The sequence below is a fragment of the Miniopterus schreibersii genome (assembly GCF_964146895.1).
Source record: "Miniopterus schreibersii genome assembly, chromosome: 12".
Classification (NCBI taxonomy): domain Eukaryota; kingdom Metazoa; phylum Chordata; class Mammalia; order Chiroptera; family Miniopteridae; genus Miniopterus; species Miniopterus schreibersii.
The window spans coordinates 73,423,413-73,440,848 of record NC_138112.1 but is presented as its reverse complement, the minus strand read 5'-3'; the positions used below and the strand labels follow the sequence as shown (position 1 = coordinate 73,440,848).

General features: G+C 58.3%; 1 protein-coding gene across 2 annotated transcripts; it reads right to left on the bottom strand.

Annotated features, from left to right (window-relative positions):
* Window positions 1-371: 371 nt before the first annotated feature.
* On the bottom strand, window positions 372-17,019 carry TOLLIP (toll interacting protein). 2 transcript variants are annotated; one of them, XM_081153676.1, is made up of 6 exons: window positions 16,816-17,019; window positions 9,895-10,044; window positions 7,908-8,090; window positions 6,870-7,022; window positions 5,463-5,553; window positions 372-2,741 (listed from the first exon to the last, which is right to left on the bottom strand). In XM_081153676.1, the coding sequence occupies exons 1-6, from the start codon at window positions 16,846-16,848 to the stop codon at window positions 2,527-2,529; spliced, it is 825 nt and encodes a 274-aa protein (XP_081009802.1). In that variant the 5' UTR covers window positions 16,849-17,019; the 3' UTR covers window positions 372-2,526. The 2 variants fall into 2 exon arrangements, with proteins under 2 accessions (XP_081009802.1, XP_081009803.1); XM_081153677.1 differs by lacking the exons at window positions 5,463-5,553; window positions 6,870-7,022; window positions 7,908-8,090 and having other exon boundaries at window positions 2,598-2,741; window positions 16,816-16,987.
* Window positions 17,020-17,436: the final 417 nt, after the last annotated feature.

The window sequence follows — 17,436 nt, the reverse complement described above, 5'->3', positions numbered from 1 at the left end:
CCAAGTGGGCTGGACAGTTATGGGCGGCCACCACCTGGAGGCAAAGGCAGTGCTGGCGGGAGGGTCTTCCTGGGCCATCCCCATCTCCAACCCACCCAGACAGGACAGCAAAGGAGACTCACATTTAGAGGCAGGACTGCAAAGCAAACCTGACCCCAGGCCGTCCCCACCCAGTGCAGTGCTGGGGGCTCCTGCATAACTCATCTGAAAGCAAAAGCCCACGCTTGGAGAGAATATTTAGGGTCATGTTCTGAGCCACTGGGTCCGACCTGTCCAGAGGATCCCATAACTAGTTCACTACAGGGAGTCTGTTCAGATTCCTGCACCAGCCCGGCTGTGAGCTAAGTTAAAAAACACTCCGACACACATGGTAAACTTTCCCTGAAGGACTTTAATTCTCTATTTTTATATAGATCATTTGTTAAATTAGAAGGCTGGAAAGTAAAAATATATCTTACAGTCAAAGAAAAATTGACACTGGACCCCATGAGAAGAACCAGAAGCACAGGCTCTGAGACTCTGTGCCCACAGGGGGGAGGGGCCTTCGGGCGACGGGGGATGGCAGAGAAGGGGGAAGAACCCCACTGCCTGCTTCTCTTCCCCCAGAGCAGGGCCCCAAGGCTGCCATCTGCAGGAGGCGGGGGAACCTCCTCTGTGCAGCTGACTGAACCCTGCCGAGGGACCCACTTCCCTGTGGGGCGCAGGCCACACGAGCTCAGACCTGGGAACAGCATGAGGAGGATGGGACCTGCTGTAACTAAGGCTTGTGAAACGGGGCCTTTCATCAATTAAAAAAATAGTGCTTGTGAAAGAGGAACGCAGAGATGTGGCAAGTGCAGATCACCCTAAAAACTACCGTGCTCCACATTCTGGGGCTCCCACGTGCTGAGCCGGGAGTCTGCTCTGGGGGCTGGACCTAGGACTCCGCAGAGTCCCACGAGCGCCTCCCTGGCACCTCAGAGGATGGTGCAGGGGCCCCCTGGCACCTGTCTCGTCCTGTTCCTAGCTTGCTGTCACCCCTCAAACACCAGGGAGCTACAGCCTGCCTGACACTTCATCCGCTGAGACACTTCATCCTCACAGGCATGAGACCAGCTGCTGACATGTAACCACAGGGTCACAGAAGTCGGTGCTTATCGAGCTCCAGCAGGGGCGCCGAGCCCCTCAGCAGGGTCAGCCTGCGCTGAGAAACCCCTCACCACCAGCTGCCATACCCTCCAGGCTCAGAGAATGCAGGCCAGGAGCAGTGCACCTGACCAAACACAGCCCGAAGGTGGCAGAGAATAGCCCTCTGGTGCCAACAGCCTGCGCGTGTGGAGGAAGGAGCACGAACAAGCTGTAACGTCCTCCTGCTAACCCGCCAGACGTCCAGGCTGTCAGGACTGTCCCGACGCTGTATGGGGAATGTCTTGTGCCCAAGGCTGGGGCCACAACTCCTAAGAAAGGATGGTGACTGTGGCTTAATGCAAACTGAACCCACGACCACGAGGATGCAGAGAACTTGAATCAGCGCGTGGTATAAAGTGCGTCGCCTCTGAGAACAGCTTACATTTCACTAGGTGTCACCCAGCCTGTCCCCGTGCTGTGTCCTCGGCCAGAGCCGGGCCAGGGTGCCTAAGGTTCACGTGCACCTCCAGCCTCCCAGGGAGACTGCCACCTGTCTCCACCCTCCACGCTGAGCTGTTTCCTGGAATCAACATCAGCGGTGAGCCTCGCAGTCCCCACACCCTTTAACAAAATCCTACATCTATTACTTTTTATCTGGTGCAAGTCAGTCAAGGAGAAGAGAAGCCACCCCTCGGAATAACATCCCACAAAGCTGCATGAACAGCAGGAGAGACAAAAGGGACCCCCTGACCTAAGGACGGCCCTGCTCCAGCCACCCCAAGGACTGTGCCCGGCGCTGGATGGTGAGCTGTCCGCAGTCAGGCTGACACCTGTGGCTGAGGCCTGGCCAAGCCACATGGGCCCAGGACACCAGTGAGCAACCAGGTCCACAGAGCACATCAATGGAGGGACGTGAGTTCTCAGTTGGCAAGTTCTAAAACCACCCCAGAGCAGCTGTTGATGGAACAGGAACCTCAGTGAATAGGTCTAACCCCGTAAGCCACAGGACTACGTGCCAGTAACCAAACCAGAGGGCGCTCGGCCCTTCCCCAGCTCCTGGCCAAGGCGGCTGCTCCGACAAGAGCACTCTGGGGGCAGCGGGTGGGGGAGAAGCTCGTGGCACCTGATCACACACGTCCCCAGCCAGGGAAGGTGAGTGTGTACATGGGACACAGCGCCCGTGTCTGCTCACCTCCCTACAGAGGGAGGAGGGAAGCCCCCCTCCACCCCCCCGCTCAGAGTCCAGAACAGCTGCCGGGAACCAGCCCATAGGCATCCCAACAGGGTGGACGGGATGGCACAGACACGAGGAAGGGGGTAACGGGGCTCTTTCACAGGAATCTTGTTGGGCAGGGCCCTTGGGGAACCCTGGGCAGGCAGGTCGGAAGGGCTGGAGGCGATAGGCAGCGAGGGCGCAGTCTAGGACCCCTCACCCATCTGGAGCAGGGAGTTGACGGCCGCGTCCTTATTCCCCCTCTGGGCTTCCAGCACGGAGCGGATCACCTCCCGGTCCATGTTGGGGAACATGTCCTGGATGGCCCTCAGGTCCTCCTCGTTACAGCGGGGTGGGGCGCTCACGGCCGCCGGGGGCAGGGCCATGGGCACCATGCTGGGGCCGCACACAGCCGGCACTCCTGCAAGCACAAGACAGGTTAGGGAGGCAGGCATGTCAACAGGGCGCCAGGCTACCGCTGGCTGAAGAAAGCAACTGGGCAATCTGCTGGCTCCCTCAGGGCTGGCCCTCAGGTCTCCTAGGCACCGACCAGCAAGAGCACCCGGGCAACGTAACCCTGAACCCCCAGGACACACAGGAGAAGAGTGAAGGGGGCAGTCCTCGTGTGCAGCCCCTCCTCACCCACTCACCCTCGCACGACAGAACGCTAGGTCACTCTCCAAAACCAACCTCACATCAGCTTCTTTCACGAGGGGTGGAGGGGGGCACTCACACTTCCTGACCCCTAAGAGCTCTTAGACTTAAACCACAGGGCTCAATTTTCACTGCCCAAAGGTCACCAAACAAGTCCCTTCATCTGAGACCGCAAGAGCAAACAAAACCGTCCCGCTCGTCCACCCGGGTCTCCCACCTGAGTGATTTCCCCAGCCTGCCCCGTGTGGCACGCCGTGTACTGACAGGGCACGGCCCAGGTGCCCAGAGGGGCTGCACACTTGTGTTCGGAACTCACACCACACATGGCAATGACAGACAAATCACAGAGACCCGCGTGGTGACTCAGAGTGCAGGGCGGTGCCAGTGCTAAGCCCTGGTTCCCTCCGTGATGGCTGTGCGGACAGATAGGAAATGCAACCAAAGTGGGAGTGGGGCACTGGGCATCGAGTGGGCGACTAGGTCTCAAAAGGCTCATGCAAAACTTCTTTCCTCTCCTTTGTAGCTTTTCTGTTACTATATGATTGTTTCAAAATTTACAAAGGCTATCAAAGGAGAGTCTCCATTTATAAAGAAATCTACCCTTTCCTAGTCTTTTCTAAAATAAAGACTTTAGAACAAACTTTAAAGAGAACCAAGAATGAAAACCACAAAGACACTATAAACTTTCTGTCCTTCCTAGAAAGCTGACTGACTCCCATTAACCAAGCACACGCTGGTGTGGGAAACTGTGTGGGTGAAACTTTCCCAGACGTGTGGGGTTCTAACCTGGGTACCCATGAACTCACTGGGAAATGGGGTCTTTGCAGCTGTGACTGGGGAAGATGAACTCACCCTGGGGCAGGATGAGCTCTTACCCAACTACTGATGTCCTCACAGATCAGCAGATACAGACACTTGAAGGAGCCATATGGAAACGAAGCAGACATGGGGGATGCGGCCACCAGCCCAGCAATGCCTGGACCCCAGAAGCTGGCCGAGGCAGAAGTACCCTCCCCAAACAGTCCTACGACACCCTGACTTTGGACTCTGGCCTCCAGAATGGACAAAACTCCTGTTGTTTTAAGCCCTGGTCTGTGGGACTTTATTACAGCTGCCGCAAGACACTGACACCTTTCACGTCCCCTCCAGGCCAGCTATGCCTCCTCGGAACTCCAACTCAAGCCAGTCAAGGACAAATCTCATCAGATGCTGACCTGTGCTCTAGGGCGGGCATTGAGACCCAGCATGGAGGTCCTCGCCAACCTCTTCACAGTCAGAAACCCCCAAGGGTCCAACTCTGGCCGGCTGCCTCCTGGGGACAGCACCTCAGGGCAACCCACACAGGTCAGTGCTCCCCCAGCCCCTGTGCGTTTCAGGCCAACAACTCCTGCTTGACTCTCCAAGAGCACCCACTGCTCTTTGTCCCTAAGACATCCCCCTCCGTTTCCTGCAACATTACAGCTGTTCTCAAGGTTCTGGTTCTATGGACCGGCTTTGTCCTATGGCCACACTGTCCAGCTCCTTTGTGGGAAAGTGCTGGTCCTTGTTCCAGGGCAGTGGGATCCCAGCAGAATGCCCTGACCTGTGGGAACCTCTAGCAGCCTCCCAGCTCCATCTCCCTGCCTCTCCCTCGCCAGGGCTGGCTCAGGCTGGGTTAGGGTGAGGGTGATCCTAGCAGCCTAGCACCCATGCTGCCCCCAATCCTGAAGCAGCACCCCAAGCATGAGCAGCCTGGGGCGTTCAGCCTCACACATCTCCCTCCTCTCTAGCGCCCCCCGCCCCACAGATGCTGGCCACTGCCGTTGGCTGGACGCTGGCCTTGCCTCCTTGGAGCAGTAGGCTGGCCACGTTCTGCTTGGACCCCAGCTCCCTGCACTGTGGTAAAGACACTGGGGCTCACCCATTTCCCTTCTCTCAGGGTCCCTGTCTCGCACTACTTGCCTGGTACCTGAAAAGAGTGGCTGCCTCAACTAGTTTGCCATGTTTTATGGCTGTTTGTGGCGGAGTCTGGATGAGTCCAGGTACTGTCAGAGCCCGAAGTGAAAGCTAACCAACAGCTTTGAAAATTCAAAGACATAAAAGCTACAGTGCAACCTGACTTGGCTGTGCCGCCATGAACTGCTCCTTATAAAGATAACTTATAAAGATAAACAAATGACAAAATAGTCTCATTAGAGCACACGGTTCATTCCACCAACAGGAACATGGTCTTCTGTTGTGGAGACTCGGATACTAAAACGTTTAAAGGTTACATTTTTACATCTCCGTAAACTTCAACTTACCCTATTTGTGCCAATCCTTAGGGGAAAAGCAAATCCTATTTCCTACATATGCATAAAAAGTCCACATGTAACATCTGGCCCATTTCTGGGAGGCTCCTCATACCTCACTTGAGCAGGCTGAGCCTCTAGGCAGCGCTTCCAATCCCCATACGTCCCCCATGTTTTACCACCACCCCAGGAGCCACCCAGGGGGGAGTGGCACTCACCTGTGATGGGCACGTAGCCGACACCCTGCTGGTACACGGTGGGCATCAGGACCACAGGCTGAGGCGGCATCATCATGGTAGCTGGCAGTGACTGCAACACACCAGAGACGGTCACGGGGTCACAGAAGAACACAGCACACATGAAACTTGTCTACCTCCAGCCACTCCAAACATGTCCCGGGAGTGATGGCACAGGGCCTGGAGCCCGGTCTTGAAACCCAGGAGCACAGAGCATCCACCATCTTCCGATACCCACTCTCACCAGCACCCAACAGAGCTCCTCTGCTGAACATCAGGAGGTGAGTGATCTGTGCTAAAATTGTCACCAGACCTGCAGGACCATGGCCGACCGAGATGTCACCATGGGAGAGCACAGTTCCAGAGCAAATGTAGGTACAGACTGCTAGGTCAGCACCCATGGCCACTCACAAGGGTCTCTCTAGGATGTCTATTCTCTCAGTCAGTGTAGAGTGGTTTTGTGTTTCTGTACAGACGTCTGTTAAAGACACGTAAGGAGCCTGCCTGGTGCTCAGCAGTTGTGTGTCATCCATACACCAAAAGGTCACCAGCTCGATTCCTGGTCAGGGCACACGCCCAGGCTGTGGGCTTGATCCCTAGTGGGGGAGTGTACAGAAAGGAACCGAATGATGCTCTCCCACCACCCCAGCATGTCCTCGGGTGATGGGTAAAAAAAAAAAAAAAAAAAAGTGCAGAAGAAAACACCTGCGAGTGAGGTCACGCTGACATTGTTGCTGGCTTTAACAAAAGGGAGGGGCTGCAACAGGACTCGCACACGTGACCAATGCTGAGCCAGCTACCAGCCTACCCAGGACCTAGACCCTGCCCTCTATACTGCTCCGCATGTAGGAGAGTTTCTACGGAAAATGTTGGAATGATTATAATAAACCTCCCTGGTGACACAAAGGAGAAGGCAGGAACCCAGGGCCCTGGGCCCTCTAACCCTGCCTTGACCCATCAACTGCCTCTGTTGTCCCCAAGAATCCCAAGAGCGGCTGGGTGCTGAGGAGGAGCCGGGCCCTGAGGTGCTGGCCGGCACAGGCTCTGCTGTCCAGTCCAGAGGGCCAGGCCATCTCCCTTAGTCCCCGTGCAGCCCTGAGACACCGCACTACTGCACAGGAGGGCCCTCAAGGCCGTAAAGGAAGCCACGCCTCAGACGGGCCGTGACCCCATGACTGGGTCACCACACAACACTGCTCCCAACAGAACGCTGGGGAGGGACAGGGCAGGATGGCTCTTCCTGTGACCATGCCGGAGACGTGCAGGCTCCGGCTGAGGCTCAGCTCCTCCGGGATACAGGCTCTGCTGAACTAGAAGGTGATCTGCCAACGGCCATCTGGGGCTCGTGAGGAGCAAGCCCTGGCCCGACACCGTCGCGGGCGCGCTCACCGAGTAAGACATCACCAGGTTGATCATGCCTTCCTTGTCGTCGCCCTGCCGCCCACTCAGGCAGTACCACTTGTCCTCCACCTCGCCCTGCTTCAGGGCCTCGGAGATCGTGATGTGTGTCCAGGCGATGCGGTCATCCATGGAGAAAGCTCGCTGAGGGGACCACAGGGAAAACCAGCACTGAGAACTTGCAACCCCACCGAGTGCTATCCCCGCTCCTGCCCCTCAGACCCCCTCCTGAAGCTCCACCCCCATCGAAGAGCCCACTTCCCTGGGATCGGGCTCCTTTGCACATGGGGGTGTCCTCAGACCCCAGGCAGTATGTCAACAGATTCCAGCTGCCTGGAGATTCAAGGCCACTCCCTCAGCCTCATAGGCCCCCCAAGCTCAGGAGCCCGGGGGTCACAAATGCAGGAAAGGAAGTGCCTTCCTAGCTAACCACACTCTTCCAAAGGGAGCAGAGGGTGAGAGGGAGGTCGGGGCAGAGGGCATGGGGACTGAGGGGCCACCTCCCTGCCTTGCCACCCACCCTTACCCCTCTGAGCTCTCACCTGCTGAGGCACCCCCTAGCCCAGCCTCAGAGGGATAGGGTGCAACCAGACAGGTGACCAGAGGACCAGCCTGAGAAAGAGCCCATTGCACTCATCACTCCCCCGGGACACTCACTCAGGTGGACTACCTGCAACTCGCACCAACAAGAACCCTCGCCCCCCCAACCACAGGGATGACATTACATCCAACCTATTTGTCACAGCCAGGGCTCCAGGTGCCTGGTCCGGGAAGGGAGTACACACGAACACTCTGCTCTGTGTGTGAGTCCCTGGTGATGACGTTTCTGAATGTAGCTGTGAAAGACCCTGCACAGCACATACTTCCCACTGCTGCCTGGAACACTAGGACACTTGTCACAAAGCACTAAAATGCCCAAAGTCCCTGGAGCAGCCCCAACAGCCAGAACAACACAGGGTCCTCCTCTCCTGACTCAGCCGTGCTCGGCCTGACCCTGGTGTGGCTCCAGGAGAGAAGCTGCCCTCTCACCTCATCAAAGATCTCCAGGTAGAAGGAGTCCACACCCGGGGGCACTGTGCAGTGAATGACTTTATTCCAGCGCGGGTTCTTGGCGCCGTTGTGGGCTGTGGGTGTCTCATACACGGCATAGCCCAGGCGCAGCCGGCAGTATGGGTCCATGCGGGTCATGCCGTAATTCTTTGCCAACTTGGCCTGAAATAAAGCCAACATCAGAAAAATGAGGCAGACACTACCAGTGAGCGCTCAGGTGCACCCGAGTTGTCTGTTCCTTCAACACATCATTCCCCATGTTTTCCGGGTCTGCATCCAGCCATTTAAATCCTCGGAACATGGTTAGAAGCGTGCTCCTGGGCACCAGGGTGAGAAGAAGTCCCCACATTGAGTGCAACTATAAAACTCCTATTGTGACTTTGCTCTAGACACATAGTCCATGGAAGAAAAGACACTGCCCTGGACCTGCGACACTAAGGATGCTGCTCTCTGTAAGACTGAGGAGACTTGCCCCATGGGAGGAAGGAACTGTAGACACCACATGTCCAGTAAAAACGAATCCAGAATGGGATCCACAACTCCCAAATCTCAGCAACAAGAACACGACCCTGTGAAAAACTGGGCAAAGGTCTGCAGAGGACACCTGATGGCAGAAATGCATGTGGGGAGACGCTTCCACCATCAATCCCCAGAGAGGGCAGCAGACACCCCAGGAGAGACCCACCTGAGCAGAGCAGGTGCTGGCCAGCCTGGGTCACCTAGCAGGAAGCCCATAGAGCAGCCAAGGGAAGAACGGGAAACAAGACAGCAGTGAGACCCCCTGTGCCGCACTCTGGCCACCGAAGAGGCTGGTGGTGAGGTGGGCAGAGTACTTCAGACCTGGACCACAGAGGGTGGAGCCGTGAACCTTTAAGTGTGAGACACAGAACAGGGGAAGCCCAGGACTAGAGGTCTGAGGTCCTAGAAGGATGGTGCTGCCACTTCTGACGTGGGGAGCAGCAGGCTGTAGGGGCTAGAGGAAAGAGCTCCCCTACAGGCATGGCACATTTGAAAAGCCCACCAGACATCCAGGGAGGGCCTGGGCCAGGAGCTGCTCCCCTGGGACGTGTGAGCAGGAAGGAAAGGCGCTGGCTGGGACTGGACCCTGTGTTCCACCACCAGCCCTGGACCAGTGCATGGCCTCTGTGAGCCAGGGAAGGCGACTTATCAGAAGGAAGGAGAAAGCCATGGGGGACACTACCAAAAGGCCAAGTATTGAGCCGGAATGTTTCTGACCATAGGACCTGCCCTCAGAGGGCCTGGTGAGCTGAGGGTGAGTGGAAGGAGCAGAGAGGTTGCCATGTCCTGCAGTCCCCCTGGTGCCTGCAGGAGGCAGTGCTCTGCTCCAGCAGGGTGTGAACCTGTGCAACAGGAGGGTGCTGGGAGAGGAGGTACGGTGCTACTACAGAAGCTCATACCCGGGTGGGCGTGTGAGGTACAGCGTGGCTGCGCCCCCATCAGCACTGAGGAGTGCCGCATACCTGGTGCTGCTGGCACCTGAACTCCTTCACCCCCAAGTCTAGCAGAGACCTCCTCTGGGCCAGTCTACAAGCCGTGCAACTCGCAGTGACCCCTTCTTCATGCTTTACAGACAGTTTACCTCCTGCCTGTGAGTCTGGGTCTTACGGGCACACCTAGAGTGTCAGCGGGGGCTCCTGGCACACAGACTCCAGAGCTGCGCTCCCTGGCCCTCTGCCCCTGGTCCCTCATCTGGACAGCGCATGTCTCCACCTCCCCACTGCCCCGAGGTCAGGAGACACCTCTGCCTAAGCAGGTGCCAATGAACGCCTGTTACTGGTTCACGTATTTGGAGTAGGACTCTGGGCATCCATCGATACTTCTCACATACACCCTTTTTCATCAGGTATGTGTTCTAGGAAAAACCGGAATTACAAAAAGTTCCATTTGCTGACACAGAACCTAGGTTGCCTCCCCCCCCCCATCGCTGGGGCCCGCAGACACCCACCTGCACTACGGTGATGTTGAGGCGGTCCACCGTGCCCAGTGCCCCTCCATACTGCAGCTGCTGGGCCGTCTGCGCATCCAGCTGGACCTGTTGCTGCTGCTGCGTGGGCGCTATGCGGAGGAAGTCGTGAGGGAGCTCACCGATGTACACCTGCAGCCAGAGAAGACATGCTAGTAAGGAAGGGCCAGGCAAGACAGGACCGGACCCTGGCATTTCCAGGACCCAGACACTGCCCGAGCTGCCCTGGGCCGGTTTCTTCATCTGTACAATGAGAGGGGACCCTGACGACCACCTGTCCCTGACCACCAGGCCACCTGCCACTCTGGGGAGGGAGCCCTGTCACACAGCGGGCAATGGGACACACCAGCTCTATGAAGGTCATGTTGCTGACCCCAAAAAGAGGTGCAGGTCAAACGGGTTTGCTGGGTGGTGTCACGGGTCACTTTTGGGTATCACAAGCTCTCTGTCTACCTGTCCGGGACCCATTCTCGCTGGGCCATTCCGACTACAAGCAAGGCGTGGCAATGACAAGGCAGTGGTTCACATGGACGACGGACGACGGGATGGGATCTGAGCAGGAGAGGAGGTGACTGAGAAAACCACCTGCACTGACACACTCCCCACGCCTCATCTAACAGCTCAAACACAAAACTGCCCATGTGAGAGAGGAGGAAGTAGATTAACAAGAAGCCGCAATGATCTCGCCCTTGGCCTCTCACTGCAGCCTCTGTCCACCAGACTCCTGACTGGGGAGGAGGAAGGAGCCCGGAAGGGCCTGGCTCCCGGGCTGGGAGACACTTTCCAGGGGACATGCCATGGGGCATGAAGCCCAAGGGAGACCCAAAAGGCTCCCAGAGAAGAGTGTTCCAGAAGCAGTGGAGGAGACAAAGCAAGAGCCAGTGGAGACTCACGGCAGCCACCCTGGTGAAGGCACCAGGACAGCAGAGAGGAGCAAGGGACGGATGGCTGTGTGCCTGAGCCAGAATATCCAGAGTATAACTATTGTTTTTGTCATGTAATGTGTGTCCTCCCTACCTAAACTAGTTAAACCAGCAGCACTGGGAATTAGTCACATAATGGAAAGAACCAGCGAACCAGAGCTTTTCCATTAGTCACTAATGGAAAGAACCACGCCACTGAGGCCTCTCTTTCCACCACACAAGGCTGCCCACAGGTACCCCCCAGGGCACCCAGGCACCCACGAGGCTCGGCCCAGAACAGTTTCTCCCACAGTGAAGCCCCTCGCATTACTGTCCCTCCAAGAGGCCTCTGTAAACTATTTCTCCTCATCGCCCACCCACTGTGGAATTTTAACACTGCAGGCATGCTGTGTCTGTTCACGTCCCTCATCCACCTGCACTTTCTCCATGAAAAGAGCAAGGGGGACACTTAACTCTCTAATGCAGCGTTAGGAATAACTAATTAAAAATTTAAGTTGCAAATTAGATTAAAAACTGAAAAACTAACACTTAACTTTATTTGTTGAACAAACTTCAATGTAATTTAGTTACGTATATAGTATGGCAAATTACACACACATTAGCAATTTATATAAATAGCAGTGTAATAAAAAATTTAGAGACTCGTTCATTTCCAACAAAAGTAACATATCTGAAAAAGTTTCTTAAACATCTTTAGTGAGCTTAACTTTTAGCTTGTTTGCTATGAGAAAGTACTTTTTAACTGCTAGATGTCCTTTTCAGCAAGTGGTTAGTGATGGGCTGAATAACTCCTGTGAAATTAAAAAATAAAATGTAAATGTTTTTATTCAACTCTCCAAGTGCACACTGTACACATGGGCGTGAGGATCACACACAAGTGCGCTGGGCGGCAGCCCCAGTTGGCGGTGTCCACCTCTGACTTGTCTGCACCTGAGCTTCCATGCCTTGTCTGCACCTACCATGAACTCCATGGCAATGTGATGCCCAAGGAAACCTGCGGGAGCAAGGGCGCCCTAAGGAACAAGAGTCCAGCGGACCAGAGCTTAGGGACCACAGACCACTGTGGAACCTACATTTGCGCTGTCTCCTCCAAGAACCAATGTTCATTCTCTGGGACCAACATCACCCCCATGCTGAGAAAGCGCGTGCTCAGGGCTCTGGAGACCCCATAACCTGGTCCAAGGAGGCACCCCTGCGCCCTCACCACGTCCAAAGTTAATCACATGGCTCTAGGTCAACATGACCTTCACAGGTGGAACCACAGGAGGGAGAATTGGCCAGCTGAGGCCTAAAGGGACCGAGGGATACAACCAAACCAAACAAAAGCTCCCACAGGTAAGTAGCAGCCTGCAGGCCTCAAGGGGAAGTCAGCAGCTCCCTGGAGGGGAGGAACCCCAATACTAGCAACCACGCCTGCTGCGTCTGGAAGAAGCTGAACCCCTGGAGCCACTTTGCATCGGAGAAACCTGCCCTGTTTGAAGGCCCTATGAGGGGACACTGGCCGCTAGAATCACCCAGAACCAGAGCTCAGCATGTCCCAGAGTCTGGCCCAGAAGACGTGGCCTTGTACACCCAATGACCACACAAGGGGCTGGGAATGGACATGTAGACTCAGACTGAAAACAGTGAGTGGACCAGGACAGACATGTGAGACTTGGGGGCATTCCTCCCACCTACACCTCCTCCAACTTTTTTTAACCACTCAAGACAGGACAAGTGCTTCAAGGCCAAATGGCTTGGCTGTGCCAACTCTGCTCGAGTCCACAACACACACAAGAACCGTCAAGAGAATGGAGGCTGCAGTGTTCACATGGACAGGCAGGCGCTGAAGAGGGAGGAGAGGAGACATGAGAGTGACAATAACCACAGCTGCCCAAACAAGGATCAGCAGGTAAACATTGACAAGAACATGAGTGACTTTAAAAGGGGCCTCTGCCAGGAACCCCACAGCATGGCCTCTCATCCAAGTGCTGGGACCCTGAATGAGCCTGAGATGGAAGTCCCGCCCTCATTCGAATGAAACAAAACTGGGGACCAGAGGGCTGAGGGGTGCGCTCAGGCAGTAGGCACACAGGCTGCTAAGGCCTTTCCACCTGAGTGTGTAAAACGGTCAGAATGAAATGCTAGGGAAAATCACTGCTCTCCTGGTACCTGTACTTTAAGGAAAGAAGACAGTTGTACGCTGAGGGTCCTAAGTACTGTAGGTAAAACACAGCGAGGTGAAATGTGAGGCAAGCTGACGTTTAAAGAGGGCAGCAGAGGCAGGCCCTGGGCACAAGGTGCCACCTGAGCAAAGACCCAAGTGACGTGAGGGCATCAGTCATGCAGAACCTGGGGAAGGACAACTCAGGTACAGGAAATCCCTGTGCACAGGGCCTAACAGGAGCATGTCTGCCAGGTCGAGGGACAGCAGGGAGCTGGCTGAAACAGAGAAAGGGAGAGCAGGAGGCCAGAGGGGGAGGGTGTACAGCCACGAGTGGTGGCCCTCAAAGGCCACTGACGCTGAGACAGGTGAGCAGCCAGGGGCATGCCTGGCACCTGAGTGCAGGGTGTGACAGCAGGTGGACCAGCTATGCAAGTGTGGCACTGTGGGTGGTGCAGAGGCTGGAAGAGAATCAGAGTCCAGACTTGCTCTGGAGGCAAAGCAGCAGGACTTCCTGAGGGGTACAGAGAAGGCAAGGTCATCCCAAGGTTTTTGGCTTGAGAATGTAAAGGATGGAGCTGCCACCAAACTGGGGGGGGGCACACACACACAGTGGGGGGTCTGAGAGAAGGAGGGGCTGTTCTGCCTGAGGCACCTGGAACATTCCAGATGATGGCAGGCGCAGCAGAACACATGGAAGTGGAGTTCAGGAAGGAGCTGGGATGGGGAATGGGGGGGAGGGGGTGCTGAAGCTACGAGATCCTGAGAGTGAGGACAGAGACAAACAGCAGGAACTGTGGAAGGAAGCCAAGTGCAGACAGTGACTCAGAGCAAGGAAGCTGCTGTCCCCGTGCCCACAGGCAGTGCCTGTCTTGGCAGTGCCAAGAACTCAACCCAGGGAGTTCCTAAACACCTAAGACAAGCTGCTGCTGTGCCCCCTGCCTAGAGCACTGACCCGCCACCTCCAGTCACCTCCTCAGTCCCTCAAAGCACAGGTGGCTTCCAGGCCTCCAGAGGCCTGGTGGCCCCCAGTGGATGCAGCCCACAGTCCTGCACAGCCTACTACCCCAGCTCCCATTGTCCGGCTGGTGTGGAAACAAAAGGAAATGGTAGGAGGCATGGAGGATGGTGGACGGTGAGGCAGGATGGCCATGAAGAAAAGTCAAGTTTTCTGAGAAATAAAAAATAGTTCATAGGGACCCAGCAGCTGAGAGGCTCAGGTTCTCCCCACAGGCCGGGCCCCGGGCAAGCGCTGGTGTCTGTCGCCGAGGGAAAGGGGGACACAAGAGGACACAGGCATAGAGACGCTAAGCAACGGGTCCCCAGCCAGAGCTGACTGCCAGCAGCTAGTTCACACTGAACCCACATATGGTGTCACAGACACTAGCACAGCGGAGCAGTGGCGACGGGAAGAGGGTGTTCAGATGTGGCGGAGATGGGAGGTGGCCCAGAAGAGCAGAGTTAAGATCTTCAGGCACTGGGAGAAGACAACTGTAGACCCAGAATGCCAAACAGAAAAATGCCTTTCAGGAGCCTGTGCTGACAACTTCAAACAAAACAGAGTCTGCCTCCCAAGGAAATTCTAAAGGGTGAGCTGGAAGCAAGAGCACATGGTCCCACATGAGGACCACGTGAGGCAGGGGAGTCGGAAAGGGAGGCAGAAAGACAAGCATCCACTGGACAAGCACCCATGTAGGAGGGCTAATCACACACGACAGACCAGCAATGCCCTTGGGATGAGACCACCTGAGGCAGTGTACAGATCAGGAGGGAAACACAACAGTTACCCTAGATCCTGATACATCTGCATGTTAAATTTCTAGGGTAACCACGAAGACAACAGAAATACAATAATGTATTTTCCAAATTATACTTACTCAATTCAAAATACAACAAGGAGAGAAAAAAACCCCAAAAATAGGACAAATAAAAGTATATGTTTAAAATGTGTGTGTATATCTAACGATAGTTGACCCTGGGCCCCCCTCAGCCTGGACTGGATGGGAGGCTTGCCAGGAGCTGAAGCTGCCTTCGACTGAGCCTCGACAGCCGTCCCCTCAAGCTGACGGGCACCACTGTGGATTAAAGCAGCGTGGCCTGCACACCTCCCCCAAAGTCCTAGCAGGGAAGGCAGGGGCCTCCACAGTTTTACTCCCAGTAGGGGCTCATCGAGTGCTTTTTGACAGTTTGGGAACTAAACAGAAAAAGGGCTGTCATTACAAAAATACTAGCATTGTTAAAACTGGGGCAAGCAGCAGAGGGCTGGGGCACCCTCTGTGCTATTCAGAGGAAAAAGTCTTCAAGATACAAACAGCATGTCTCCTGAAATTTAAGGGAAAAGCCACATTAGCTCTGCTGCAGGGACAAAGCAGAACTGAAGGAGAGGTGCCAGGTTAGCTGCTCTGACACACACCCACCTCCTCCAGCCCCTCAGCACCCGAGAAACCACAAAGGAGACCCCGGACCTGCCCGCTCCCCCCTCCACACCCCCGGGACCCGCCTCACTCCTTCACTGCGGGAGCGGGAGGCAGCGGGGCTGCGCGGTGAGCCCCGAGGGAGCGTGAGTCCAGGCTCGGGGCCCGGGCCAGCTGAACCTCCTGTGGACAGGGGCGGGCCCTCGGGCACGGGGCTCACCGCGGGGCTGCTGCCCAGCCAGGACCTCGCATGAGCGCTCGCCAAGCCCCGCCTGGACCAGCCGGGCTGGGGTTGCAGCTTCTCTCTGCCGCTCGGACGGGCCAAGCACCCCGGCGACCCCTGCACCTCGCCTGCCGGCACCCGGCGCACAAGTCGCTGCCCCCTGGCTGCCGGAGGTCTCCGCGGGGCTCCGCTAACTGGCCAAGGTCCTTACGAGCACTGGTTAACCCAGAGGAGAGCGGAGCGGCTGAGAGAGGGGGAAAGGACAGGGGGGTGCCGGGAAAATGGTCAAGAAACGGACGCTGCGGTCGCCTGATAAAACTCCAGGGCCCCGTCCACTTGCCGCCCACCGGGAAGGCGCCCGCCACGCCCGCCGCTCCCCGGCAGGCTCCGGCCCCTCCCGCCCGCGGCCGGCCGCACCCCACTCGCCCAGCTGCTTCTGCTCACCCCGCGAGTGCCGGCTCCCCGGGGCGCGGCCCACCCAGCCCCCAGCCCCCAGCCCAGGGCAGGCGGCCCCTGGGCGCCCGCAGCCCGGCTCTGAGTCAGGACCCGGGACCCGCGCGACACGCCGGTGCCCGGCCTGAACACAGGGCCCGGCGGGTGTCGGCTGCGCCAGCTCGGTGGGGGGGGGACGGGACGGGGCCACCGCCGCTGCCGCAGGCACAGCCCGGGGGCCGCCGCGCGGGAGCCGAGGGTCGGGACACGGGAACCGGAAGGCGCGTCGGGGCCACGCAGCGCCCTCCGGCGGCGCCCGGGCCCTCGGGGCTCCGCTCCCGCTCGGAAACGCGCCCGCGGAAAGGGCCGCTCCCCGGTCGGGAGGGACCGGCGAGGGGTCCCCGCCGCCCAGTCGCCAGGCCCGGGGCCGCCCCCCGCGGCTGCGCACTCGGAGCCGCTCGCGCCCGCCGCCCCCGGGGCCACGCCGGCTCCCGCGGCCGCCTGCGCCCGGGCTGCGAGCCCGCTCGGCCCGGCAGGGAGGCGCCAGCCCGCTGGGGTCCTTCCCACCGGGGCCCAGACCCGGGGCCTCTCGCGTCCGGGGGGCCGACTCCGGCTTCCGGACGCCGCTCCGCCGGGGCCCCGCCGGGGCGCGGGGGCCTCCTCCAGCCGGACCACCCGGCCCCCCGGCCCCCCGCGTCCGCGGCCCGCTCGCCCGGAGCGCGCCCCGCCGCCCGCGCCTGAGGAGAGCCCGCCGCCCCCGAGCCTTACCGGCCCGCGCTGCGTGCTGACGGTGGTCGCCATGGTGTCCGCCGGCCGCGCCTCGCCCGCCGAGAACGGACACGCCGGCCGCCCGCCCTCCGGAGCCTGCGACGCCGCCAACGGTCGTCGCAGCGAGGCCGCCGCCGCCGCCGCCGCCACAGTCAGCTGACGGCCGCCCCGCCCCCGCGCCGCGCGCCGCGCACCGCGCAGGCGCCGCCCGGCCCCGCCCCTTCCGGCGCGCACGTCCGCGCGCTCCCGGCGGGCGCCTGCGCAGTCTCTCCCCGCCGCCGCCGCGCCGCCGCCCGCGGCTCCCCAGCCCGTGGCTCGCTGCTGGGGTCTCCCGGGCGGGTCCCCTGGGCGGGGGAGCCCCAGCCGCTCGGAAGGTGGGGCCCGCGGCGCCGCATCGCCCGGGCCTCCGCTGGAGCCCAGGCCGGGACGGCGTAGCCGCAGGACCGACGCGCGAGCCCTGTGCCGCTGGCAGACTGAGCTGCTCCTCCAGGAGCCTGCGCCCCGAGCCCGGCTGCGGGGCAGCGCGCAGGGCAGACCTGCTTCTTCTTTTTTAAAAATGTTTTTATTGGTCTCAGAGAGAGGAAGGGAGAGGGAGAGCGATGGCAGCCTCAGCGATGAGGG

What these genes read in the sequence shown, in the direction of transcription:
- TOLLIP (XM_081153676.1), bottom strand. Translation starts at nt 16,848, where the DNA reads ATGGCGACCACCGTCAGCACGCAGCGCGGGCCG. An exon ending in TCAGCACGCAGCGCGGGCCG is followed by an intron (nt 10,045 to 16,815) that starts GTAAGGCTCGGG and finishes CTCTGGCTGCAG; the next exon opens with GTGTACATCGGTGAGCTCCC. An exon ending in CGGCTACGTGCCCATCACAG is followed by an intron (nt 2,742 to 5,462) that starts GTGAGTGCCACT and finishes TTGTGCTTGCAG; the next exon opens with GAGTGCCGGCTGTGTGCGGC.